The sequence below is a fragment of the Anthonomus grandis genome, chromosome 17 (genome assembly GCF_022605725.1).
Source record: "Anthonomus grandis grandis chromosome 17, icAntGran1.3, whole genome shotgun sequence".
In the NCBI taxonomy this organism is placed as follows: Eukaryota; Metazoa; Arthropoda; class Insecta; order Coleoptera; family Curculionidae; genus Anthonomus; species Anthonomus grandis.
In genome coordinates this window covers 18,867,765-18,895,126 of record NC_065562.1, presented here as the reverse complement: position 1 = coordinate 18,895,126, position 27,362 = coordinate 18,867,765, and the positions used below count along the sequence as shown (strand labels likewise).

Below are 27,362 nucleotides of genomic sequence, written 5' to 3'. Positions count from 1 at the left end.
CTTCCTAACGTGTTCAAATCCCAATTCCCATCCTTAATAACCATACAAAACCCAATCCGACCGTCAAAAACCTAATTCATCACCTAAAGGACCGGTTACGTTCACACCTCCGTCCGACTTTTTCTCGCTAGCTAAAAGTTCCGCAATCTGAGGGAGCGTGGTCTGTTCCACAGGCTCTCGTCCAATACCATCACACCCAGACCTTATAAATACATGCAACCAAACCTATCTTCCGAGCAAGTCAAAAGTCCAAGCACCTAGATGCGACCCAGAATCATAAAAAGATGGCGCCTAATCTCGACGAAAGGATCAATCAAAAGACCGGCAATCTATTACCGACTATCCCTATCGCCATTATCCCTACCAATAAGTTTGTGTTCTTTAAAAAATCACATATTTATAGAACTTTTTTTTTACCTAAAATCTAGGGAAATTAATTATTTTTTCATCCGCCACAATCACCCCAGTTCCCCAATTGTCAAGGCAACATGCCGTGTATAATTCACAGAAAACAGACCATCATCAAGGTGAACTTTCCAAATCAAATTTTCCTCTTTGTGTTCTGTGGTATAATTTCTTTCTAAGGTTGAATAATATGATAAACAAACAAATCAAATCAGGTACAGTCTCTCCGAAGACTCTCTACACGACTTAAGCAAGGAGCTACGGCGTTTGTTCGCCTTGGGGTACCGTTGGGGCCACTCCTACACGCAATGTCGCCTCCAAGAGATGCTCTACAGCCTCAAGAACCGGTAAAACCTCAATATTTCCTTTGCCTACTGGTCCTAACTGTCCTGTACTTTTAGCTTGGATTTCGATTTGGACGCCTGTTCGGACCTCTCGGACAACGACTTGGAGGGGGCTTTGAGAGCCCTGGAGGGCCAAGAGCAGTTGGACCCCCAACAGGTGGCCATAATCAAATACACCCCGAGCGTGGATAATCCCCATGCATCTTTTGCCGATGAGGTTTATTATCCACCGGAAACCACAGTGGGCCAGAGGGAGCAGTTGAGGAAACTATCCGGGATGGGGCAAGGAGTTGATTGTGAGTTTGTCGATGTGAGGTGGTTTTTTGAATTGATTTGAGGGTGTTTTCTTAGTGCTCGATATGCCCGATCCTATGGTCGAGTATGCTGTTAATAAGAGGAATTTTATGCGACCGATGAGGAGAAGGAGGACTGTTGCTCCGTTTTTTGATGGAAGGTGAGCGGGTTAAAGGGTTGTCTTTCTTGGGGGTGCTAAAAGTGTTTTTTTTTTGTAGGTATGGTGTGCCTAAGTACAGGAGGGCCCCGAATCCCCCTGTGGATTCTATGGAGTTTTTGCACGAGTATGAGAACGATCAGTCGGCTGATCAGTTTCAAGGGAGCGATGGGGAGAATGACTTGCAAAACTTTCGGGAGGAGGAAATTTATCCCCTTATTAAAGCCCTAAACCACTTGAAGGTAACTAGTTTCTTTAATATCCAGTCTCCTTTTAGAATATCTTGTTTTAGGTGCCCCAGCGTGAGGTGGAACAGTATTTAAGCCCATCAAACAACAGAAAACTGTCGAAAATGTTGCAAAACCTCGAAGACTCCCCGCTGAACCCCGAAGAAGACTTACCAGAGTCCAGGATATATTATGGAGATGGTAAGCCATACGGGGACGTTAGAAGGGTTTCTTGGCAAAAAAAAATTGAATTTCCAGAAGAAGATGTGATGGACCACGAGGAATATGGTAGTGGGGTGCCGGAGGAGATATTCACCGAACGTAAGTTGGAGTTTTTGAGTCCCCGCAACGAGGTTTTCCGGGAGCTGAAGCAGAAACAACAAAAGGAGGACGAGAGTTTCAATCGTAAGTGGAAACCGATGCTGTACTCCGAGGGCGGGGCCGAGCCGGAGCAGTTTAACGACTTAGGTGAGTGATATTTAAATTTTGATAAAACTACATACAAAACTCTTAACGCATTTTTACTCTTTAATTAAGGCATTATCCGATGATCTGATTTTAGTGTCAAGCAAGTTAAAAGTTTAATTGTGGTTTAGTGTTATTCTTAAGTAGTATTGCTGTCTTTTACGTCCAGGCAGTTAAAGAAATAATTGTTTAACTTCAACAGCTGGAAGAGTTATAAAAGAGACCCGGAGCCAAATATAACCTCACAAAACTAGTTATAAGCTAAAAGTTAGAAAGTATCAAAAAATATATAATAAACCTTAATAGGCAAGAAAACGAATAGAGAAAAATTCTTATCTATTTGTCAGAACGTCGATGATTCTGCAAAAACGACGTGCTCCGATTGGCTACCGTCCCCGCTTGGCCACCATCGACGTACTAACTTTTAGCTTTGTTACTGTTAGATTGTGAGAAAGTGACACACTTTTATAAGAAGTGGGACGAATTAAAGGAACAAAAATTTCAACTGCCTGTAAGATATGAGAAATCACTTTCAGGCAGTTGATGAAGTGAATGAGAATTTTTGAACTTCCTGGAAAAAAATGGAAATTAATGCAACTGCCTGGAAGATTTGGAAAATGCACTTAACTGCCTGGAATTATTCAATTATTACACTTCTTGAGAAAAAAATGGAAATGACTGCTTAGAAATCGATAAAAAAATGATCTCAACCTTCCTCAAAACTGATTGGAAAAATTGAAAAATGATGCCAGTACTTGGAAAAGGAAAAATCACTTCCAGGCATTTGAGGACATATTTTTTAACTTTCTGGAAATGCCTAGAAGAACTGGAAAACCGATTCAACTGCCTGGAAGAGGCAAGAAATGGAAAAGACTTTAACTATCTGGAACAGACCAATAATCACAGCAAATTCCTTTAAACTGTTAGAACTTAATTTAATTAACTGGAATAATGGAAAAATAACTTCAACAGCTGGAAGACTTATAAAAGAGACCCGGAGCCAAATATAACCTCACAAAACTAATTACAAGCTAAAAGCTAGAAAGTGTCAAAAAATATATAATAAACTTTTTTTCATAATAATAAACCTTAACAGGCAAGAAAATTAATAGAGAAAAATTCTTATCTATTTGTCAGAACGTCGATGGTTCTGCAAAAACGACGTGCTCCGATTGGCTACCGTCCCCGCTCGGCCACCATCGACGTACTAACTTTTAGCTTTGTTACTGTTAGATGGTGGGAAAGTGACGCACTTTGATTGGATAACATAAGAAGTGGAACGAAAATTTCAACTGCCTGTAAGAAATGAGAAATCATTTCCAGGCAGTTGATGAAGTGAATGAGAATTTTTGAACTTCCTGAAAAAAAAATGGAAATTATTGCAACTGCCTGGAAGATTTGGAAAATGCACTTAACTGCCTGGAATTATTCAATTAATACACTTACTGGAAAAAAAAAAATGGAAATGACTGCTTAGAAATCAATAAAAATTGCTTTAATTTCCAAAAGAAATTACCTGAATTTTATCGAAGAAATGAAAAATACCCTCAAACTGGAAAAATTGAAAAACGATTGCCAGTACTTGGAAAACGAAAAATCACTTCCAGGCATTTGAGGACATATTTTTTAACCTTCTGGAAATACCTATAAGAACTGGAAAAGCGATTCAACTGCCTGGAAGAGGCAAGAAATGGAAAATACTTTAACTATCTGGAACAGGCCAATAATCACAGCAAATTCCTTTAAACTGTTAGAACTTAGTTTAATTAACTGGAATAATGGAAAAATAACTTCAACAGCTGGAAGATTTATAAAAGAGACCCGGAGCCAAATATAACCTCACAAAACTAGTTATAAGCTAAAAGCTAGAAAGTGTCAAAAACTATATAATAAACTCATTTTCATAATAATAAATTTTAACAGGCAAGAAAATTAATAGAGACAAATTCTTATCTATTTGTCAGAACGTCGATGGTTCTGCAAAAACGACGTGCTCCGATTGGCCACCGTCCCCGCTCGGCCACCATCGACGTACTAACTTTTAGCTTTGTTATTGTTAGATGGTGGGAAAGTGACGCACTGTGATTGGATAACATAAGAAGTGGAACGAAAATTTCAACTGCCTGTAAGAAATGAGAAATCACTTCCAGGCAGTTGATGAAGTGAATGAGAATTTTTGAACTTCCTAGAAAAAAAAAATTGGGAATTACTGCAACTGCCTGGAAGATTTGGAAAATGCAGGTAACTGCCTGGAATTATTGAATTATTACACTTACTGGAGAATAAAAATGGAAATGACTGCTTAGAAATCGATAAAAATTGATCTCAACTGATTGGAAAAATTGAAAAAATGATGCCAGTACCTGGAAAACGAGAAATCACTTCCAGGCTTTTGAGGACATATTTTTTAACTTTCTGGAAATGCCTAGAAGAACTGGAAAACCGATTCAACTGCCTGGAAGAGGCAAGAAATGGAAAAGACTTTAACTATCTAGAACAGACCAATAATCACAGCAAACTGTTAGAACTTAGTTTAATTACCTGGAATAATGGAAAAATAACTTCAACTGACTCAAATGAATTAATGAAAAAAACTGGGCAATAATTCTAACAAAAATAAAAAAATCCATGGGTGTTATATCAGGCGATCTTTCCGGCCAATTTATAGGACCCTTGTTACCGATCCAATAACGCGAAAGTTTGATGCGTATGAGATTGTATTTAACCTAAGTTTATATTTTTTACTGTATTATTATTAGAGCGAAGCTCTAATGGAGGGCCGCTTCTTTTTGGGAGTTTTCGCACGACCTCGGGACTCGGCGGACAAAAGTGCTTATAACTTTTTTTCTAATTAGGGTGGAGAAGTGATTTTTGCCTTTTCATAATCTAGATATATGAGGCTACAACTCTATCGAGTACAATTTTTCGTTTGTTTTTTTTGTTAGAAGGGGGAAGCTTTAGAAGTCAAAAAAAAAATTTTTTGTCGATTTTTTCCGTGTGCTTCGGTACAGGTCGCAACGGTTCTTTGAATTTTATGAAATTTAACGGGTCGATTAGACCTCATCTGTAGATGGACTGTATACTTTTTGGTTATTCTTGGCACACGGCAAGTATTTTTTTTTAACGCTCAAAGTTTCAGACATGTGGGATATTCCAGCCCCTCTGACAGTTTAACGGTATCTTTTCGGAAAAAATGACTTGCAAAAGATAGGTGCGGCTCATCGAGAACTATAATTTTTATTAAGTACTTTTTTTGAAAAAAATTTTTTTTTGGGAGAAAAATCAAAAAAACCTTAAAAAATTCACTTTTTTTAGTTTTTTCTCTGTAAAATTTTTATGGTGCAAAATTTAAAAAAAATTTCATTTGGATTAATTAAACCTGCATCCTTTCCGAATAAAACGGTGTATTAAGTTTAACGCTATCGTTTATACAGGGTGAGCAGTGTTCATTTGAAAATACCCTTTTTTAAGCTTTTTTTCTTCAAATATTAATAACTTTTTAGTGGGGCCACTTAGAGGTTTCATTCAATTGGAGCATTTAAAGAACCTTTTAAAACCAATTTTTCGACACACACTACAATCATCTACGCAGAGCAGTTTTTGCTCTACACTATTTTTTGACTTTGACGCCTAATACCGCAATAGCTATGCCACATACGAAGACCATTTTTGCCCTCAAACACGCGCAATTTATCTGGCTATAATCCACTAAATACCGTTTTGTTCCAAATATCACCATTTTTCAAGAAAAGGTCCCAAAAAATCGGTCAGCTGAATATTGGTACCCCCGGGCCCGACGATCAGTGTATAAAAACTAATGTGGTCTAGCACCCAACAAGTGCGCGTCTCCATGGCAACGAAACCGGCGATTTTCGCCCGTTTCCACCTAAACTAAGACCCTTTTTATAATCGAAATTTAACTACCAAAACCGATTGGAATCGGTCCGGAATTGATGTTAAACTGTTCCTAAGGCTTTATACTATTTTTCCATGTACAAATCGTAAGGTAAAAACCTTTTTTTATACCCGAAATCATCGTCTGAAAATGGTCGATTTTGACGTTTATGCCCAATTTTAATGGTTAATAATTTAGCGGTTATGACAACATGGCGTCAACGTAGATGAATCGGCGGCTCAGACTTGCTTCCTAATTTCATTGATAAAATGCTTAAAATAGCTCAGAACTTCCTGAAATTGGTACGGAATTATTCAAGAGACTCTGGAGAATCCGAATGTGTGCATATCTTTTACCAAATCGTATTCTTTTAGCCGTGATAATTGGGCAATGTTTGACGTTTTAGCATTTTCCGTGTATTATTATTATAATATTCATGCGACACAGTGGTCTATACAGGGCATTTTGCTAGAAAAAAATTACAACACAGTGGGTCCTAATGATAAAAAAAAAATCTAATCGGGATTTATGTGGGACTATTTTTTTTTTTAAACTTTATTGGTATTTGCCCGATTTGAATGAAATTTGGGTTTGGTTTAGGGTATAATTTAGCAAATTTTTAAAGTCACGTGAAAATTAAAACTTTATTCCTATGGGTCTGATTTTAGTAAAACTGCAGTCATATTATGTATATATTAAAGCAGACTTAAATTCGAACGGAGCTCTTATCACATCATGGTTCTGTGAAGCATGATACCCCAAAAACCGTAGACTCAAAGCTTGTAAGACATATAACGCGGTGAGTAGCGTTCTAGGAGCAACTGCTCAACAATCTTCAATGGTTATTTCGACTTGAATTGTATTTAAAAAACTTTCTACTGATCGAAATTAAGGAAAATTTTAACTGGTCCCAACTGTCAAAGTACGAGCTTCGCTCGTATATAGCTCGTTCGTGTATGTTTCCTATTATTTAGATATATGACTGTATGTAAAATGAGCGCGTTATAGTCCTACCAAAAATGTAAAAGATCGCTCAACAAACAACTTGGATATTGGCTTGAATCTATCTTAAGTGGGACACCCTGTATATGAAGAATTTTCGACTATATAACGCTGTTTCAGGTGATGATGAGGACACGACTCGAGAACGAGAATTCGCTTTGAGAGACGACCTGAGCATCTGGGACCGTTACAATAGTATGATGGGCTTCAAACGACCGGAGCGGTTGGACGTGAAGAAACCGGGGCCGCCCTTCGACGCCGCCCTCAATGCCAAACCCTATAAAATCCCGAACATCGACGGTTTACGACCGTCGATGATGAAAAAAGAGCCACGGACGGGGGTGAATCCGAACCCCGCCGGTCCGATGGTCATCGACAAGAACAACGGGCAGTACGTGCACGTGGAGTTCAAGGAGAACTTGGAGAACTGGGGTCAGGGCAAGCAAATCATCAAGTTCATCGCCAATCTGTTACGTATCGAGGCGAAGAATTTCCCTGAGGGAGCGTAAGTGGGAATTTAGGCAGTTTTTTTTGTTGTGGTACTAGTGGTGGTGGGTTTTAGGGTGCATCGGAACTCGGTGTCCTTCCGGGTGGTTCCCAGCAACAGTCACGGGTACAACGCGAGCGATGTTGCCAAACGGCTTGGTAAATTTAATCTTGGTTAAGTTTGGGAAATTCCGTAATAATCGTGTTTTTTGTTAGAGGAGGTCAAGGGGCAGCTGGAGACTGGCATTGACAGGCATGTGGTCTCAATCGGCATAGGAAATCAGGTAAACATTTAAATTGGTCTATACTATAAAAATTTGAGTAAATTTACTCTCTCTTTAACCCTTTGAGGCCGAAATTATTTGGAAATTTATGAAAATGGAGAATAATAAGATTTCTTTATAAAAACGTGTTTATTGGTACAAGCTTAGGTTTAAATAAGTCTTAAATAAATAAAAAATATACACGATTATCCTGCAGGATGTGGTTACTAATGGTAACCACTAAGAACTAAGTAAATAATAAATTAAGATATTTTTTCTAATTTATAACTTAAAATGATTCAATGTAATTCCATTATTTTGTGTGAAACAATGCGAAACACTTCCTTTCTTTATTTAGACATAACCCAACTTCGCAAGTTGAGCATTTACAAATGGTTCCATGAACATCTGTCAAGGTACTATATTTAGCGCACCGAAGTTAGGTAGGCCTTGGAGGCATATGAGCAGAATTTTCGTAACGCACTTCGTATGGTACAACCTTTTTAAAATTTCTTGGAGGCGAATGTTGTTGTGAAGATCTTCCGCGCTTGACAGGTTCAACAATACCGCTCAGTCCTCGCGCCACAGCCATTCGAAATTGTTTTAATGATAGGCTTTTACGGTCACATCTTTGTTGGAAGAGAACAAAGGCATTCATTACGGTGGCAGTAATGTGGAAGTAAAAAAAATCTGATGCCACCATTTGTGAGACTTTCTGTCAACTTCATAAAGACTTTTCATCATGTCAAAACGCTCAACATAGCCCATATGAGTATTGTAATCAAGGATCATCTTTGGACATGATACATCTTCAGAAGAACCATTCTTATTTTTTCTGGAAGTAGTTTCCATAATAGAGGGATCATGGTAATTCCCTAGAATTAGAACACTTCGGCGGTCCATCCATTTGAGTGCAGCTATTCCATCTTCTGAAACACGCAATTCAGCATCTCCACGTTTCATGCCTTTGTCTTCTTTGAGTTCGGGGAAATGTTTTCGCCCCTTTCGACTAGTTCCACAAGAGTAGATTAGCGGATAAAATCTAGTAAATTTCTTTGAAGTTCGACAAAATTAAAATAATAGTCGAAAAAAAATTTGTGGTTTTTGTTTACCAATGTCCGAGTGTGATTCGTGACAACTCTATGGCCCAATTTTGTTTCTGTGACTTGATCAACTTTACTAATATAAATTTCACAAATTCGCACATGAATCCTGTTGAATCCGCTCGGATCCAAACTTTGTAGCCTCGCTTGATAGGCTTCCTTGGCATTTACTGGTGGAAGCTACAACATTTACAATATTACAATTTAAACAATTACAACATTCGATGCACATATTTTCAGAGCGTATTACTAGAGTCAAAATAGAACTTTCTTTTCCTATAAACATATGTCCTAAAATGCTCCCCCTCAGAGCAACAGTCCGGACAAATTGGTTGATGAAAATCGATTATTTGGAACCGTGACTACAGAGTTATGCGTCAAATCTCCTGAAAATTTGCATGTCCCCAAAAGTCTCCTTGGTGTTTGATGTAAATCCAATTTTAGGAGATTCTAAAATTTTTTTAATTCTTATCGGAAACCTAAGATATGGGCCATCACAAAGGTAAGCCTCCCTGAATCTGGGTTTACACCATTTTTGAGATGGAAACTAGTCAAGAGCACTGCAAATTTTCAAAATGTTTTACGTATAAATGTAGTCAGTGTTCCAAATGATCGAGTTTAGCTCTGAGGGGGGGCATTTTAGGACATATATAGGGTCTACCAATAAGAATGATATAAGTTTAAATTGCTTAAAAATAAAAACGAATTGGTTAATTTCGATGATTGATGTTTCATGTTGTAGTTTATTATGTAACATTATGTTTTAAACAAAATATCATTAAGATGTCCACCTGGGCTACGGCGGCAGACGTTTAGACGATGAACCCAATTTTCAATCACTTTTTCTAACAAGTTGGGCTGAATTTCGCGAATAACCCTAGTTATGTTAACTTTCAACTCATTGATGGTTTGAGGATTGTTAGAATACACCTTCGACTTCACATATCCCCAAAGAAAAAAGTCCAGGGGAGTAAGATCACAGGACCTTGGTGGCCAGTTGATATTGCCATGTCGCGAAATTATTCGATCATCAAAACGCCCGCTTAATAAATTAATTGTGGCTCGGGCGGTGTGTGATGTTGCTCCGTCCTGTTGAAACCAATTCTGTTCGAAGTCTCTGGAAAGAAAGTTTGTTATCATGTCGCGGTAGCGCTCTCCGTTGACTGTCACAGTACGCCCCCCTGCATCCTCAAAAAAGTATGGACCGATAATTCCACCGACATGCACCACACCACACAATCACTTTTAGCGGGTGTAATGGCACCTGTACTAATTTCTGGGGATTGTTCTGACACCAGAAGCGGCGTATTGACAACGCCACTAAGACAAAAATGGGCTTCATCTGAAAAGATGATTTGTTTCCCAAAATCGGCATTTTGTTCCAACTGCAACAGGGCCCAGTCGGTAAACGTTCTTCGCAAACCATGGTCAGCAGGCTTCAATTCTTGAGTTAGAACCATCTTATATGGATGTAGGCCTAAGTCTTTCTTCAAAATGCGCCACAGAGACATTGGTGAAATGCCTAATTGCTGAGAACGGCGCGCCAGTCAGCAAGCCGAAGGCCGTCCACGATGGCCAAATAAATCTTCTCTAAGAGCACGATAACAGGCTCTAACCGATTGCGCATTTTCGTAATACCTTTTCACGATAGCTATACGTTGCTCTTAACTTAAACGATTCATGATGAAATGTCAAAGTATACTTAACACAACTGACGCTTGATCCGCGTTTTCACACATACCATTTTGCGTACATGGCCCACTAAACTTCTATTGGTAGACCCATTATTTATAAGAAAAATAAGTCTTATTAACTCCAACAATACGCGCTCAATATATGTGCACCTAATTTTATAACATCTTGTATTGTAAATCACTTTATGCCAATCAGATTTTTTTTTAATCGAAAATGTTATGTCAATGTAACTGTCACCCCACTAGTGCATTGATCAATTGACATCGGGTCTGAACCATTATGATATGTGCATTTATATTAATTTGTTTTTTGGTTACAACATTTTAACGTGGTTCTCTATAATTTGTGTTTTTAGTGAAATTTGCAAAATTTGTAGTTCTTTATACTCCATTCATGCTTATAATAAGCACCAAGTTTTACATCGAAACTTTATGCATGATGTTAAATTTTTTTCTATGTTTTTTAATTGGGGTTTAGAACTGCCACGTTATAAGGGACTCACAAAATATTTAACGCGAATACACCAAAAAATACAACTATCCACTCCTATTTTTATAGGAGTTCTGCGCCTCAATGTTCTTATAGAGGCGATAAAAAAAAAACGTTTTTTGCACATGTATGTCAACATTTGAATCAAGGCATCAAGTCTAATAAGACACATATGCAAGTGCAAAAATTTAAGGTATCATGCGCTCGCATTTAATGAGACGACACCAAGATATAGAACACACTCATTTCCTGAAAATGCATCATCCATTCACATCCTTATCTTGGTCACATTGTATAATTTTAATGGCTGGATTGGAATGCCTTTTTTTGACACCAACTTAAGGGACATTTCTTCTTAGTGATTTTCTGTGTTATGTATCGATCTTATTATTAAAATCCGACTTTTTTTAATATGCGTTAACAACAATTTGGTATATTTGAAATTGAAGAAGTAGTCCATTCTTGCAATGGAGTTAATAGATCAATGGGCAACTAATGATACTTCGGTCATCCTCAACTAAATTTATTTAAACTATTAATCCTACATGTTTTGGACATATAACATGTCCATCATCAGGGATAACAAATTGTGGGGTTTCGTCAATACATCTTACAGATCTAGTGCGTCAGGCAAGGTTAAAACGGATACATGAGAATGGGACCAAACATGGATTTACAAAAACTGTAAAATTACATTATACGCGACAATACGATATTTTAATTTTTTTATATTTTTTTTTGTAATTTGTCAGTAAAATATTTTTTAATTAATAATAAAATATTAGGTAAGAACGTTTTTTTGATGTATTTAATTCTTGTCCGCGGTTTTTCAAACTGTTATTAAGGAATTGTTTGCTTTCTCGTTTCCTCATTATAAGTATCACTAATAATGACGCACTAATTTATTAAGAATGTTACTTTGTTGTATTTCCTTAGGGAGTTCATTTGTTTCTAGGTTAAAATATTAAAAGAGTAAATATTGAAAATTAGCCGTTTGTGAAGAAAACTAATTTAGGTAAATAAAAATACGTGTTTTCGTTAAAATGTGTGTTTTTATACAGAATATTCTCTACATAATATTCAGTAACAAGTATCTTAAAAATAAATCAGTATATATATGAAGTAAAAATAATTCAGAAAAATATATACTTCCATTAATATATTATGGAATCACATCATTTTCGGTTATACGTTAGATAAATTTCATTCGCAAAATTACTGAATACAGAAACTATATCAAAATAAATACGCGGTACTTGACGTGGACCCTTTTATAGCCAACGTACTTACTGAAAATTACAAATTTATTTTTTGTAGTGATTTCTCGCTCTATATTTTATCTCTTTTTCACACGTTAGCTTCAAATGCAAGACGTGTTCTTCACCACGTCCACGAGCCAAAACAACCAGTTCATCGTGATCTCATTGGTTTGCGGTGTCCTGGTGGCCCTCATAGTGGCCACCATCATCCTCACTTTGGTGAGGAGGCATCTGAAGTCCAAGGAGAAACTGCAGGGCCTGGCGAAGCCCGATACCGAGGCCAGCAAGGATTATCAGGACCTTTGCAGGGCCAGGATGGCCGCCAAGGGACAAACCGTCGAGGGAGCACACGATAAAGGTAAAAATAGATTGATTTTCTAAATATTTTAACTTGATTGTTTAACCGACAAATTTTTAAAAAATCGTGCATAACCTAAATAGATATGACATTGATTTCTTCATCAAATTTATGGTTAATAAATAAATCCGTGCACAAAATTCCAAGGTGTTGAAGGATATTAAGAAAAACAGTTAAATTTTTGGCTGATTAGATAAGTTTTACTTGCACTTTCATTAAATGCAAATATTGCCATATATGTAAATTGAAAAGGAACTGCAAATACTAGGGAAAAACAAATAATTTAATATATATGCAAGATTTTCCTGGTAAATTTAAATTTATTTAGGTCGCATTACGTCCCTATCCAGAGAATCCGAACAGAGTCCGTCGAGTAGGTCGAGTACGTCGTCCTGGAGCGAGGAACCCGCTTTGCATAACATGGATATTTCCACAGGTACCAAATAAACAAATACCTTATGTCTAATTAAGCTGATATCCAAGTTACAATAATTACTACAATTGGTTTTCCATACTCTTTTTTTGAACTGACAATTGATTTTCCAGCTGATTGGAAAAAATCTAGTTACGGTCAAAAGCTTTACAAAAATCCAAATATCTTGATAACTCTCGCATCGATTTTATTGATTTTAGCCTCATAGGAAAGCCAAAGAGTTTTTTTACCAAAGAACTCCTTACAAGTTTCCTTGTACCTATAACATTTTCAAAGTTATTGAGCCATCAGTAAAGCCTTTGCTGCACAAACCTTTTCCTTCTTCTGAGTTGCTACTCCTATACATGTGTATAGGAGTAACAATATGTAACTAACACCAGAAATCTAGACCAGTCCCTTGTCTAAGTTCATTGGATTACGATAGGGTTTCTGCTTGAAAACATCACCGGGAGGGAGTTGGAGTCCAGTGCAGCTCAATTTTTGACGCGATATTTAAAATTCAACTCTGTGCATAAATGCATAAGTTTTCTGCATTTCATGCATTAGATTATATTAAAATAAGGGTGAAGGTACACTGCGACCTATAAGATCTATTGTTAACCCCTTGCTAATTGCTGCTTCATCTTAGCCTTCAGTCAATAAGTACTTCGTACAATCCTATTGCTTTTGATAAAAACTGGTAATAATTGTGACAAGATGATTTACTTATAATTTATAATTCTTACATAAATTACACTTCTCTCTCTCTCTCTCGTTTCAAAGGTCATATGGTGTTGAGTTACATGGAGGACCACCTGAAGAACAAAGACCGTCTGGAACAAGAGTGGGTGGCGCTGTGCGCGTACGTCGCGGAACCCTGCGACACCTCCGTCGCCCTGAAGAAGGAGAACCAGGGCCGAAACCGGTACCCGGAGGTGGTGCCTTACGACCACGCCCGCGTTATCCTCAACGAACTGTCCAACGCTAACGGTTCCGATTATATTAACGCGTCGAGTATCACCGATCACGATCCGCGGTAAGAGTGACATTTTCATTAATTAAGACCTATTCCTTTACCCATTTTGAGGCGAAATTTACTGGACAAGCCAATAATTATGACTTAGCATTCACCTTAAGCTAGTCTACTAGACATTATACTGATTTACAATAAAAATTGATCTCTTTTTAGTAATTGTAATAATTAAATTAAATTGTAGAAATCCGGCCTACATTGCTACCCAAGGACCCTTGCCGCACACCGCCCCCGACTTTTGGCAACTGATATGGGAACAGGGGGCGGTCGTTATCGTCATGCTTACGAGACTTACCGAGGGCGGTACCGCCATGTGTCATCGCTATTGGCCCGAAGAAGGTAAGTCGTAAATTGTCTGCCCGTAGTATCAAAAATCTTTCAAAAAAAAAAACACCTCTGTAATCAATTTTGCCTATTTACTAAGTTACACAATATAATACTAGCACGTCAACAAGCATAGTTTGATATTGTACAGGGAACAAAGTCACACTACTTGTAATGGACTTTTTCAGCTTCCAAGTCGAATTTCTTAATTTTCAATTTTTTTCTGGAAAAATGCTGAAATAGGTGTCCAATGATTTTGTGAGAAGAATCTATGGTCCAATTTTCAAATCTCTATCTTTCTTGGTTGCAAAGATATGGGCATTTTGTCCCTAAGATGTCGAATTTTTTTGAAAAATTTTTTTTTTTCAACTTCCAAGTGGAATTTCTTCATTTTCAATTTTTTTCTGGAAAAATGCCGAAATAGGTGTCCAATGAATTTGTGAGAAGAATCTATGGTGCAATTTCCAAGTCTCTATCTTTCTTGGTTGCAAAGATATGGGCATTTTGTCCCTAAGATGTCGAATTTTTTTGAAAAAAATTTTTTTTTCAACTTCCAAGTCGAATTTCTTCATTTTCAATTTTTTTCTGGAAAAATGCTGAAATAGGTGTCCAATGAATTTGTGAGAAGAATCTATGGTGCAATTTTCAAGTCTCTATCTTTCTTGGTTGCAAAGATATGGGCATTTTGTCCCTAAGATGTCGAATTTTTTTGAAAAAAATTTTTTTTTTAACTTCCAAGTCGAATTTCTTCATTTTCAATTTTTTTCTGGAAAAATGCTGAAATAGGTGTCCAATGATTTTGTGAGAAGAATCTATGGTGCAATTTTCAAGTCTCTATCTTATTTGGTTGCAAAGATATGGGCATTTTGTCCCTAAAATGTCGAATTTTTTTGAAATTTTTTTTTTTTTAACTTCCAAGTCGAATTTCTTCATTTTCGATTTTTTTCTGGAAAAATGCCGAAATAGGTGTCCAATGATTTTGTGAGAAGAATCTATGGTGCAATTTTCAAGTCTCTATCTTTCTTGGTTGCAAAGATATGGGCATTTTGTCCCTAAGATGTCGAATTTTTTTGAAAAAAAAATTTTTTTCAACTTCCAAGTCGAATTTCTCCATTTCCAATTTTTTTCTGGAAAAATGCCGAAACAGGTGTCCAATGATTTTGTGAGAAGAATCTATGGTCCAATTTTCAAATCTCTATCTTTCTTGGTTGCAAAGATATGGGCATTTTGTCCCTAAGATGTCGAATTTTTTTGAAAAAAAATGTTTTTTCAACTTCCAAGTCGAATTTCTTCATTTTCAATTTTTTTCTGGAAAAATGCTGAAATAGGTGTCCAATGATTTTGTGAGAAGAATCTATGGTCCAATTTTCAAGTCTCTATCTTATTTGGTTGCAAAGTTATGGGTATTTTGTCCCTAAAATATCGAATTTTTTTGAAAAAATTTTTTTTTCAACTTCCAAGTCGAATTTTTTAATTTTCAATTTTTTCCTGGAAAAATGCCGAAATAGGTGTCCAACGATTTTGTGAGAAGAATCTATGGTGCAATTTTCAAGTCTGTATCTTTCTTGGTTGCAAAGATATGGGCATTTTGTCTATAAGATGTCGAATTTTTTTGAAAAAATTTTTTTTTTAACTTTCAAGTCGAATTTTTTCATTTTCAATTTTTTTCTGGAAAAATGCCGAAATAGGTGTCCAATGATTTTGTGAGAAGAATCTATGGTCCAATTTTCAAGTCTCTATCTTATTTGGTTGCAAAGTTATGGGTATTTTGTCCCTAAAATATCGAATTTTTTTGAAAAAATTTTTTTTTCAACTTCCAAGTCGAATTTTTTAATTTTCAATTTTTTCCTGGAAAAATGCCGAAATAGGTGTCCAACGATTTTGTGAGAAGAATCTATGGTGCAATTTTCAAGTCTCTATCTTTCTTGGTTGCAAAGATATGGGCATTTTGTCTATAAGATGTCGAATTTTTTTGAAAAAATTTTTTTTTTAACTTTCAAGTCGAATTTCTTCATTTTCAATTTTTTTCTGGAAAAATGCTGATATAGGTGTCCAATGATTTTGTGAGAAGAATCTATGGTGCAATTTTCAAGTCTCTATCTTACTTGGTTGCAAAGATATGGGCATTTTGTCCCTAAGATGTCGAATTTTTTTGAAAAAAAATGTTTTTTCAACTTCCAAGTCGAATTTCTTCATTTTCAATTTTTTTCTGGAAAAATGCTGAAATAGGTGTCCAATGATTTTGTGAGAAGAATCTATGGTGCAATTTTCAAGTCTCTATCTTATTTGGTTGCAAAGATATGGGCATTTTGTCCCTAAGATGTCGAATTTTTTTGAAAAAAAATGTTTTTTCAACTTTCAAGTCGAATTTCTTCATTTTCAATTTTTTTCTGGAAAAATGCCGAAATAGGTGTCCAATGATTTTGTGAGAAGAATCTATGGTGCAATTTTCAAGTCTCTATCTCTCTTGGTTGCAAAGATATGGGCATTTTGTCCCTAAGATATCGAATTTTTTTGAAAAATTTGTTTTTTTCAACTTCCAAGTCGAATTTCTCCATTTCCAATTTTTTTCTGGAAAAATGCCGAAATAGGTGTCCAATGATTTTATGAGAAGAATCTATGGTCCAATTTTCAAGTCTCTATCTTACTTGGTTGCAAAGATATGGGCATTTTGTCCCTAAGATGTCGAATTTTTTTGAAAAAAAAAATTTTTCAACTTCCAAGTCGAATTTCTTCATTTTCGATTTTTTTCTGGAAAAATGCCGAAACAGGTGTCCAATGATTTTGTGAGAAGAATCTATGGTCCAATTTTCAAGTCTCTATCTTAATTGGTTGCAAAGATATGGGCATTTTGTCCCTAAGATGTCGACTTTTTTTGAAAAAAAATAATTTTTTCAACTTTCAAGTCGAATTTCTTCATTTTTAATTTTTTTCTGGAAAAATGCTGAAATAGGTGTCCAATGAATTTGTGAGAAGAATCTATGGTGCAATTTCCAAGTCTCTATCTTTCTTGGTTGCAAAGATATGGGCATTTTGTCCCTAAGATGTCGAATTTTTTTGAAAAAAATTTTTTTTTCAACTTCCAAGTCGAATTTCTTCATTTTCAATTTTTTTCTGGAAAAATGCTGAAATAGGTGTCCAATGATTTTGTGAGAAGAATCTATGGTGCAATTTTCAAGTCTCTATCTTACTTGGTTGTAAAGATATGGGCATTTTGTCCCTAAGATGTCGAATTTTTTTGAACATTTTTTTTTTTTTAACTTCCAAGTCGAATTTCTTCATTTTCGATTTTTTTCTGGAAAAATGCCGAAATAGGTGTCCAATGATTTTGTGAGAAGAATCTATGGTGCAATTTTCAAGTCTCTATCTTATTTGGTTGCAAAGATATGGGCATTTTGTCCCTAAAATGTCGAATTTTTTTGAAAATTTTTTTTTTTTTAACTTCCAAGTCGAATTTCTTCATTTTCGATTTTTTTCTGGAAAAATGCCGAAATAGGTGTCCAATGATTTTGTGAGAAGAATCTATGGTCCAATTTTTAAGTCTCTATCTTAATTGGTTGCAAAGATATGGGCATTTTGTCCCTAAGATATCGAATTTTTTTGAAAAATTTGTTTTTTTCAACTTCCAAGTCGAATTTCTCCATTTCCAATTTTTTTCTGGAAAAATGCCGAAATAGGTGTCCAATGATTTTGTGAGAAGAATCTATGGTGCAATTTTCAAGTCTCTATCTTTCTTGGTTGCAAAGATATGGGCATTTTGTCCCTAAGATGTCGAATTTTTTTGAAAAAAAAATTTTTTTCAACTTCCAAGTCGAATTTCTCCATTTCCAATTTTTTTCTGGAAAAATGCCGAAATAGGTGTTTAATGATTTTGTGAGAAGAATCTATGGTCCAATTTTTAAGTCTCTATCTTAATTGGTTGCAAAGATATGGGCATTTTGTCCCTAAGATATCGAATTTTTTTGAAAAATTTGTTTTTTTCAACTTCCAAGTCGAATTTCTCCATTTCCAATTTTTTTCTGGAAAAATGCCGAAATAGGTGTCCAATGATTTTATGAGAAGAATCTATGGTCCAATTTTCAAGTCTCTATCTTACTTGGTTGCAAAGATATGGGCATTTTGTCCCTAAGATGTCGAATTTTTTTGAAAAAAAAAATTTTTCAACTTCCAAGTCGAATTTCTTCATTTTCGATTTTTTTCTGGAAAAATGCCGAAACAGGTGTCCAATGATTTTGTGAGAAGAATCTATGGTCCAATTTTCAAGTCTCTATCTTAATTGGTTGCAAAGATATGGGCATTTTGTCCCTAAGATGTCGACTTTTTTTGAAAAAAAATAATTTTTTCAACTTTCAAGTCGAATTTCTTCATTTTTAATTTTTTTCTGGAAAAATGCTGAAATAGGTGTCCAATGATTTTGTGAGAAGAATCTATGGTGCAATTTTCAAGTCTCTATCTTTCTTGGTTGCAAAGATATGGGCATTTTGTCTATAAGATGTCGAATTTTTTTGAAAACATTTATTTTTCAACTTTCAAGTCGAATTTTTTCATTTTCAATTTTTTTCTGGAAAAATGCCGAAACAGGTGTCCAATGATTTTGTGAGAAGAATCTATGGTCCAATTTTCAAGTCTCTATCTTAATTGGTTGCAAAGATATGGGCATTTTATCCCAAAGATGTTGATTTTTTTTGAAAAAAAATGTTTTTTTCAACTTCCAAGTCGAATTTCTTCATTTTCAATTTTTTTCTGGAAAAATGCCGAAATAGGTGTCCAATGATTTTGTGAGAAGAATCTATGGTCCAATTTTCAAGTCTCTATCTTACTTGGTTGCAAAGATATGGGCATTTTGTCCCTAAAATGTCGATTTTTTTTGAAAAAAAAAAATTTTCAACTTCCAAGTCGAATTTCTTCATTTTTAATTTTTTTCTGGAAAAATGCTGAAATAGGTGTCCAATGATTTTGTGAGAAGAATCTATGGACCAATTTTCAAGTCTTTATCTGACTTGGTTGCAAAGATAAGGGCATTTTGTCCCTAAGATATCCAATTCATCAGAAAAAAAAATGCTCGATTTCCTAGGCAAATTTTGTCATTTGTACATGAAATATGTTAAATTGTTTCCCAAAAAAACACTTCTTCTTCCCACCCAATCCAATGTAAGAAACTCAAGAAATCGAAAAATTGATTTAGTTTTTGCAAGGCAACATTTCTTGTTAATCACTGATCACGAAATGAACTTCTTAAACGTAGAAATCAAAAATATAAAAGTTCCTCTATTATAATGTAGAAAAATAATAAAAATAACTTTTATTCGTCATTCCTTCCAAGTAATCTAGGAATTCCATGTTGAAAGGAAGAATCAAAATATGACAACTGACAAGTGTACGTATACAGATCTACAGGCAGCCTACTGATAATTGGCTGAGATAAAAAAATCAGTTTTCCAGATTCATTAAAAATACTTTTGTCATATTTTGTTTTTTAAAGGCAGTTGATCCCTAAAGTTCTTGGACTGCCTGGAAGAAATAAAGAATTTCCTCAGCTTTCCAAGTTCTCCGGAACAGCCAATTTGAAGAGTGCAGCATTCACAGAACATGCAAAATAATGATTTTATTGTACCAATCCATGTAAAAAGGTCCAAATAAAAGGGTATTTAAGATCATTTAACAATTACCCTTTGAGGAATTTTCTAATCAAGTAATGACAAAATTACTTTTTGGAGCAGAGTATTGGATGAGAATAAGATTTGTTCATGTACTCTTCAATCGTCCCTAAATTCAATTTTTACTAATTTTGTTTCCATTTCCCTATAGTTTTTTATCAAAAGTTTATAATATAGAAAACTAACTGAGTAAAAAGTATGTGGTTGGTGTGTCCTCTTTGTCCGATTCCTGTTACCCTACAGTCTGACATAGTAAGTATGAAATTACACTAAGGGCTTTCACACCTCTCAATGTTATGCATAGGCTTAGCATGTAATCTTATACGACAAATAAAACTATTTTAAATGTGAATATTCCTCGTAGGTTCCGAGGTGTACCACATCTACGAGGTGCACCTGGTGAGCGAGCACATCTGGTGCGACGACTACCTGGTGCGCTCCTTCTACTTGAAAAACGTGAAAACGGGCGAGACGAGGACGGTGACCCAGTTTCACTTCTTATCGTGGCCGGACGGGGGCATTCCCGGGTCCACTAAAGCTCTGTTGGAGTTCAGGTACGGATCAATCGAAATTCATGTGAGATTCGAGGAGTGATTGAAGGGTCGTTACAGGCGAAAAGTGAATAAATCTTATCGAGGCCGGTCCTGTCCGATCGTGGTGCATTGCAGCGACGGAGCCGGTCGTACCGGTACTTATTGTCTGATCGATATGGTGCTCAGCCGGATGGCGAAGGGCGCGAAGGAGATCGATATCGCCGCCACTCTGGAACATCTCAGGGATCAACGGTCCAGGATGGTGAGTATAATGGGCATTTCATTACCAAACATTTGTTTAACAGGAAATTCCTAATAACAAGACAACATATTGTTGATAAGTGCCTAAAATGGGATCCACATATCCTGAAATTGACTATTAATTTCCCGCTTTCATATTCCTAGGAATATCTTAGGCAGCCAATTACTCTTATTGGTTTACCTATTGTTTGAAACAACTCAACGTTGTACAGAATTATATTCTGAGAGTTATAAACAAAAAAGAAAAAAGATACACTCGACCACGAGTAGCGGCCACTCTATCCAGCTGTCTGTCAGATCTGAGCACTTTAAATGTGTCTGGACACAATTCAGAGTCGAGAATATCTGCGGTTGAAGTCACGTTTCAGTGAAGGCAATGATGTCAAAGTCGCACACGGAGATCCCTGTATAAAGCTTATCAGTCTTGGTGCGGAGGCCATGTACATTTTGATAACAAAGACGTAGGTGGTGTGAAGTGCTGGAAGGATTTAGTTTTTTCTGCCATTGTCAAACTTGATGTACAGATTTGTTTCTCCATTGGATCGCCGATGCTCAAGTACGTCCTTTGAGGTCAGCCTCAACGTAAACCACCTTAGCAGAGCTAAACCTCCTCCGGTTCTTTAGTACATTGGTTACATCAAAATTGTTTGATAGAACTATCTTGAGACATTTACGACCTTTACTATTTGATCTGCCCAACTTAATCACTTCTGAGACATGCACTTGCTTGCCAGTAACTGATGAGTTTAGAAGATTAGATATTTGGGTAATTTCTGAAGTGTGTGGTAAGATTTCCATATTAAACAGCATGATATTATGCATTCTCCTCTGTCGATCCGCGACCTCTTGCATTAAATCATTGCTGTTGTTGACTTGGGATTGAGAAGTACTATAGGTGGTATATTATTGACTTGCTGTTGGTTATTGTGCAGATCACTCACTTTATCAATAACCTCACTAAATTGGGTGGTCATGTTGGCTTCTAATGAGCTAAGTGTTCCATCCAAAGATTCAATACGCCTCTGAAGAACCGGGATGAGCTTCAAACCCTCAAGGCAGAGAATACAAAAATATTTTAAATTACGTTGATTCTTCAATTCTATGACTCTGATCTCCGAACTAGTCAGATCTGAACATTCATAATGAAATGTTGCCTACAGCCATCACAGTCGACAAACTTGCATTTATCTGTAAATGCTTTTATACATTTGCAACACTTCGCCATATTTCTAGAATGTTGCCACCAAGCAATTACACCACTAAAACACTTTATAATTAGTAATGATTAAAGAGTTCTTAATAACATAGATGGCGTCCCATTTAAATAATAATGCGAAACAACCTAACAAAAACAAAAAAATCTGGCTGTTCATTACACGGGTAAAAAACACAATAACAGAAAATATAGTTCACTATTATGTTTCTAAAAAAAGTAATTTAAATTCTGAAGACATTGTGGTTAAGCAGTGCCAAGCAAAGAACATGAATGCCACATTTAATTGTTTTATGGTGGGTGTACACCCAGATGTAAAAGATATTGTTTATGGGGAGTCATTCTGGCCAGAAGGGGTGAGCTTTCAAAGGTTTGATTTTTCTCTTGGGCGAAATTTTTAAAGTTAATTGATCACAAGTTAGTACCTGATATTTGTACATCCTCCAAACCAAAAAGTAAACAAATCACCATAAACCTAAAAAACTCAAAGGATAGCAAGAAATTGCCAGATGGTCCAAACGGGGACAGTATATACTTATTGAACCTGAATGTTCGGAGCATAAATAATAAATCACTTCAATTAGAAGTGCTTTTGGCCAAAGAAGAGCCTGATATTTTTTGTATCTCTGAGCATTGGCTACAGGGCAATGATATACAGTCTTTGGCCCTAATGGACTATCGACCAATTTGTTATTCATCTCGAACTGAGTTTAGAGGAGGAGGAGGAACTGCCATCCTTGCAAAAACAAATACAGTTTTCCATCCTTTAATTGTTAAAACAACTTGTGTTGAAAAACAGTGTGAATTTTGCGTTTATCAGAGTCTTATTATTTTGTTTGTCTGTACAGATCACCCTCGGGTAATGTTAGTACTTTCTTGTCCATTTTAGATGAGTTGCTACACACTATATACATGGCCAACAGGTATCTGGTAGTCTGTGGAGATTTTAACATTAACTTTTTAGTAAACGATCAGAACTCCTCTCTTACCAAACAATTATTAGCTAGCTATGGTTTAGCACCACACATAAAGGGTAAAACTAGGGTGGTAGGACAATTTGGCTCTCAAATTGATAATATTTTCAGCAACTTGGCTAAGTGTCAGGTAACAAGTAATACATTATTCTCAGATATATCAGATCATTATGGTCAGAAACTCCATATAGAAATCCCTAAAGAGAGTAAAAAGCCAGTATTTATAAAGAAACGTTCATACACAGAAAACAACATTAAGAAGTTTAATGATCTTTTAACACATGAATCCCGGGAAGATGTATATAACTGCACTGAAGTCGATCTAAAATATGATTGCTTTTATAATATTTTCTATTACTATTTTAATGTAACATTTCCTCTAAGTAGCCACAGAATAAAGGATCCTGATAAAAAATGGGTAAACTCTGAAATTAAAAATTATTCTAGTCATATTAAAGATCTGTATGTATGGTACAAGGAAACAAATAGTGAGGCAGTTTAAAAAAGAAAAAAAAGAATATAAAAAATTTATTTCTTTAAATGAAAACAAGATTATCTGTTCAAATAACAAAACTAAAACTGCTTGGACTATTTTCAATCAATGCTCAAATAAGTCAAAGTCATCTAAACCTGTCACCCTAAATTCTAGCAATAATGAAATTATTGAAAATTTGAATGAGATGGCCAACATATTTTTGAAGAAATTTAATGCTTCATCTCTTACTCCTTCAATTTCTGGTCAATTGCCTAAAGGAAGCCATATCCCCACTATTTTCTTCTTTCCCACAGATTCAAAGGAAGTTCAGCATATTCTATCAGCCTTGCCAAATAAATACTCTGCTGGTCTTGATGAAATACCAATAAACATACTCAAAAAAGTTAATCACCATATAGATGTGCCTCTAGCTCACATAATAAATGCCTGTCTGCACATGGGAATCTTTCCATCTAAACTAAAAAAGGCGAAAGTTCTTCCAATTTTTTAAAATAAGGGTGATGAGCAGGATGTAGAAAACTATCGACCAATATCTCTCCTTTCTTCAATATCAAAAATCTTTGAGCGAGTCATTTATATCCGTATTATGAACTTTTTAAAAAGGCAAACTATTCTTTCAGATAGCCAGTTTGGTTTTAGGCCCAATCATTCAACCCAGTTGGCAGTTTACAAGCTTATATCCTTTGTGATTGAAAATGTTGACAAAAAAGAAAAAGTTGCCGGACTCTTTTTCGATTTATCGAAAGCATTCGACACAATCAACCATGGTCTACTGCTGTCAATCCTTGAAAATTGTGGACTGAGGGGAAACTGTGCCAGACTTATAGCCTCTTATTTAGATCAGAGGGAACAAACAGTTTGCCTTGGCTCTGGTAATGGTACATATGTTTACTCAGCATCATCCTTGGTGGTACAGGGTTCAATTCTAGGCCCAGTACTATTCATATTATATGTAATTGGTCTCAGTGAGTGTTTTCCAGGGTGTTTTATCAACCAATATGCTGATGACACTTCCATAATCTTGTCAGAACATCTGATTGAAGAACTATCTGTCAGAGCTTCTCAGGTGGTAGAGAGGATGCAGGAGTGGTGTGACAATCATGCTCTGAAGCTAAATGCTGATAAAACCGGGCTCCAAAACTTCACCTCAAAATTCCCTACTTGTAAAGTTTGAAAAAAAGTCTCTTCAAGAGGTAGCTTCCTTAAAATTTCTTGGTATACAAATTGACTCCTGTCTCACATGGGTCCCACACATAGACACTCTTGGCAAAAAACTAAATAGTTTCTGCGCGTTAATAAGGCGTCTACGAGAAGAGCTTTCCCTAAATTGTCTGAAGCAAATTTACTATGCATCGGTCCAATCTCTAATCACTTATAGTGTGATGTTTTGGGGATCTTCAACTGACGCCGTGTCAGTCTTTATAGCACAAAAACGGATCATAAGATGCATGCTCAGACTCGCACTACAAACGTCTTGTAGGACTTATTTTACTAAGCTTGGTCTACTCACTGTTCCAGCTCTGTACATTCTTATGTTAGCTATTTTTGCAAAGAAACACCTGCATCTTTTTCAAACTAATGAAGATCATTATGCTGAGGGTATGTCTATTGTGACAAGGGGGAGAGCTGAACTGAGTGTCCCAACTCATCACTCTGCCTTTTTTCAAAGATCTCTATCTATAATAGATTACCTCTCGCCCTAAGGCAAGAGAAAAATATCATGAAGTTTAGGAAAGACACTGCAAGTGCAAACACTGCTTTCGATTTACAATTTTAAATGTGTATTATGATTAATATTAAGGGTTTGTTTATTAATTTATTTATTTTTATAATGTATCATACTTGAGATATATGTGGTAAGGTAATGCACCCAATATTATGTCCAACATTATCTTTTTGTTCTTACTATTTTTATTAGCAGTATGTACTGTGTAGATGTTATCAAATTTTAATTTTGTTCGTTTTGTGACGTTGCTATTGTCTATTTAAATTAGATCTTGAAAGCAGTAAAGAAATTATTATTAAAATTATTATTATATAATAGCAATTATTCAAAACGGGTTATATATTTATTAAAGTAGAAACCTGTAAAATGATGATTATACAACAAATGTGACTTTTCCAGGTGGCCTCCAAACAACAATTCGAGTTCGTGCTGACCGCAGTGGCGGAGGAGGTGCACGCGATCCTGAAGGCTCTGCCCCCTCAGCCCTCCCCCGTGGTAACAACCGGCCAGGGGGCAGAAAAATAAAAAAAAACCAAACTGATGATGAAAACATAAATTGACTCTGGCAAGCGTCCTAAGGCTAAACGATTATTAAAAAAGCGCTCCGACAATAAGCGACGCTCAATACGGCCATATTTCCTCTCTCTCCACACTTCAGTTTCTATTGAGAGTAGCTTAATTCCGGGCCCCCCCTTACTTGACTTTAGGGCTCTGATCCCTATCGCTTATCGCAGCCCCAAAGCCGATTGGTTATTATGTAGACCGCTCCTTTGTTGTCTTTGTCGTATCTATATATTATATCATTCATCCGTGTACCTACTACTAACTACACTGCTGCGTTTCAGATCTACATATCTACTACAGTAGAGTCTCTATAATAGTACAAGATATTTTTGCATATTACGAGGTGATAATAAAGGAAGGAAAATGAAGGTTTTTGCCCCTAGAAAGCCAAATATTATTGTACTCTATCATATTTATGTGTTAATAACTTAAATGTTTATCATTCGTTAAAGGCGTACGTTTCTTATCAGTTGACGTGTGGATTGTCTTTAATTTTCCAGCCTCTTAAAGACAATTTACACCCATACAATGGTTTTTCAACCCCCCTCCTTCTGGCCGGGGTTGTCTTCTCTCTCTTACACACACACACATATTCTTTACAGCCCCGGTTAGACTCAGAAAAATTGACTTTAGCACTTAAAATATATATACTAAATATTATTATTATATAAACAGTATAATTACAAATGTTTTAAACTATATTATAATAATCAAGTATATTTTGTCAAATAAATATGATGTTATAATGTTAATGATATAAACTGTATGAGGTAATCATCAGTGTACTGATTCTGATTTGGAATTAGACTAGTTTAATGTATCTCTGTGTATGTATACAGCACATCAAGTTGTTGTTATTTTATTTTGTCTTTTTTCCCTTTTTTTCCTGTTGGGATGAACGAGATGGAGTGAGGGCGAACAAGGTAAGGAATAAAAATGGAATTCTTCCAGGCAGTTGAAGTTCCTTTGTTGTATGAATTGAGGGAACTTAGGTGATCAACTGCCTGGAATAAAAACATAATTCTTCCAGGCATTTGAGGTTTATTATTTATTAGCCTTAAAATATGCCCTCTATTTAATTTGCCGAGACAAGTGTAATTCTACCATAACTTGTCTAAATTTCCACTGATTTTCATAAAAATGACTTTATAAGAAAGAATTCTTAGTGGCAAACAAAAAATGTAATTATGAATTTTTTGATTTAGCCAATAGTTTCCGAGTTAAGGAAGACTTTGGAAAATCTGCCGAGGCAAGAGAAAATCTCCATAACCTCCCTAATTTCCAACTGATTTTTATGAAAATGAGCTCATAAGAAAGAGTTTTTAATTGCAAACAATATTCTTTAAGGGTATTATCCCTGATTCTTATTATCCAGATGCCAAAATAGTGTACATGTTTAAAACTTTGCTGGAAGTATGGAGGATTAACGAAAACACCCTTAATACTTCAAAAATTAAATAATAAGAACCTAATTAGGGTATAACCAATTTAGGTAAGCTATTGTTAATCACTTTTTACATTAATTTATGAGTCTAGTGCATGCAAATATATTCAAAGGGTAAATATTAAATGAAATGCTTGGAATCATAAATACTCACTTTTTCTAGGGAGGCTTCACTACTTGACGATTTAAAGGCACTTTATTATCCCATGCACCAGTAACCACAGAACATACACTAAAACCACAGATATTTCACAAATACTACGTTTTTTTTTTAGTTGAAATT

The 27,362-nt window shown here is 35.7% G+C and overlaps 1 protein-coding gene and 1 long non-coding RNA gene across 8 annotated transcripts in view; one reads left to right on the top strand and one right to left on the bottom strand.

The window, feature by feature from the left end:
- Positions 1 to 25,608, top strand: part of LOC126746333 (receptor-type tyrosine-protein phosphatase-like N) — a 30,906-nt gene extending 5,298 nt beyond the window's left edge. For all 3 annotated transcript variants that reach the window (XM_050454542.1, XM_050454544.1, XM_050454543.1), the window contains exons 5-20: positions 621 to 752; positions 807 to 1,045; positions 1,101 to 1,203; positions 1,262 to 1,442; positions 1,493 to 1,628; positions 1,686 to 1,895; positions 6,910 to 7,294; positions 7,352 to 7,434; positions 7,492 to 7,559; positions 12,184 to 12,442; positions 12,771 to 12,878; positions 13,638 to 13,890; positions 14,072 to 14,226; positions 20,233 to 20,422; positions 20,480 to 20,663; positions 25,471 to 25,608. In XM_050454542.1, coding sequence (XP_050310499.1) covers positions 621 to 752; positions 807 to 1,045; positions 1,101 to 1,203; positions 1,262 to 1,442; positions 1,493 to 1,628; positions 1,686 to 1,895; positions 6,910 to 7,294; positions 7,352 to 7,434; positions 7,492 to 7,559; positions 12,184 to 12,442; positions 12,771 to 12,878; positions 13,638 to 13,890; positions 14,072 to 14,226; positions 20,233 to 20,422; positions 20,480 to 20,663; positions 25,471 to 25,596 — 2,812 coding nt within the window. In that variant the 3' untranslated portion in view covers positions 25,597 to 25,608. The remainder of the gene's footprint in view (positions 1 to 620; positions 753 to 806; positions 1,046 to 1,100; positions 1,204 to 1,261; positions 1,443 to 1,492; positions 1,629 to 1,685; positions 1,896 to 6,909; positions 7,295 to 7,351; positions 7,435 to 7,491; positions 7,560 to 12,183; positions 12,443 to 12,770; positions 12,879 to 13,637; positions 13,891 to 14,071; positions 14,227 to 20,232; positions 20,423 to 20,479; positions 20,664 to 25,470) is intronic.
- LOC126746339 (uncharacterized) overlaps positions 1 to 27,362 on the bottom strand; it is an 80,702-nt gene that overhangs the window by 51,272 nt on the left and 2,068 nt on the right. For 3 of the 5 annotated variants that reach the window (XR_007663866.1, XR_007663864.1, XR_007663865.1), the window contains exon 2: positions 27,234 to 27,311. The exons of the other annotated variants lie outside the window; for them this stretch is intronic. This is a non-coding gene — a long non-coding RNA (uncharacterized LOC126746339). The remainder of the gene's footprint in view (positions 1 to 27,233; positions 27,312 to 27,362) is intronic. 5 annotated transcript variants of the gene reach the window in all.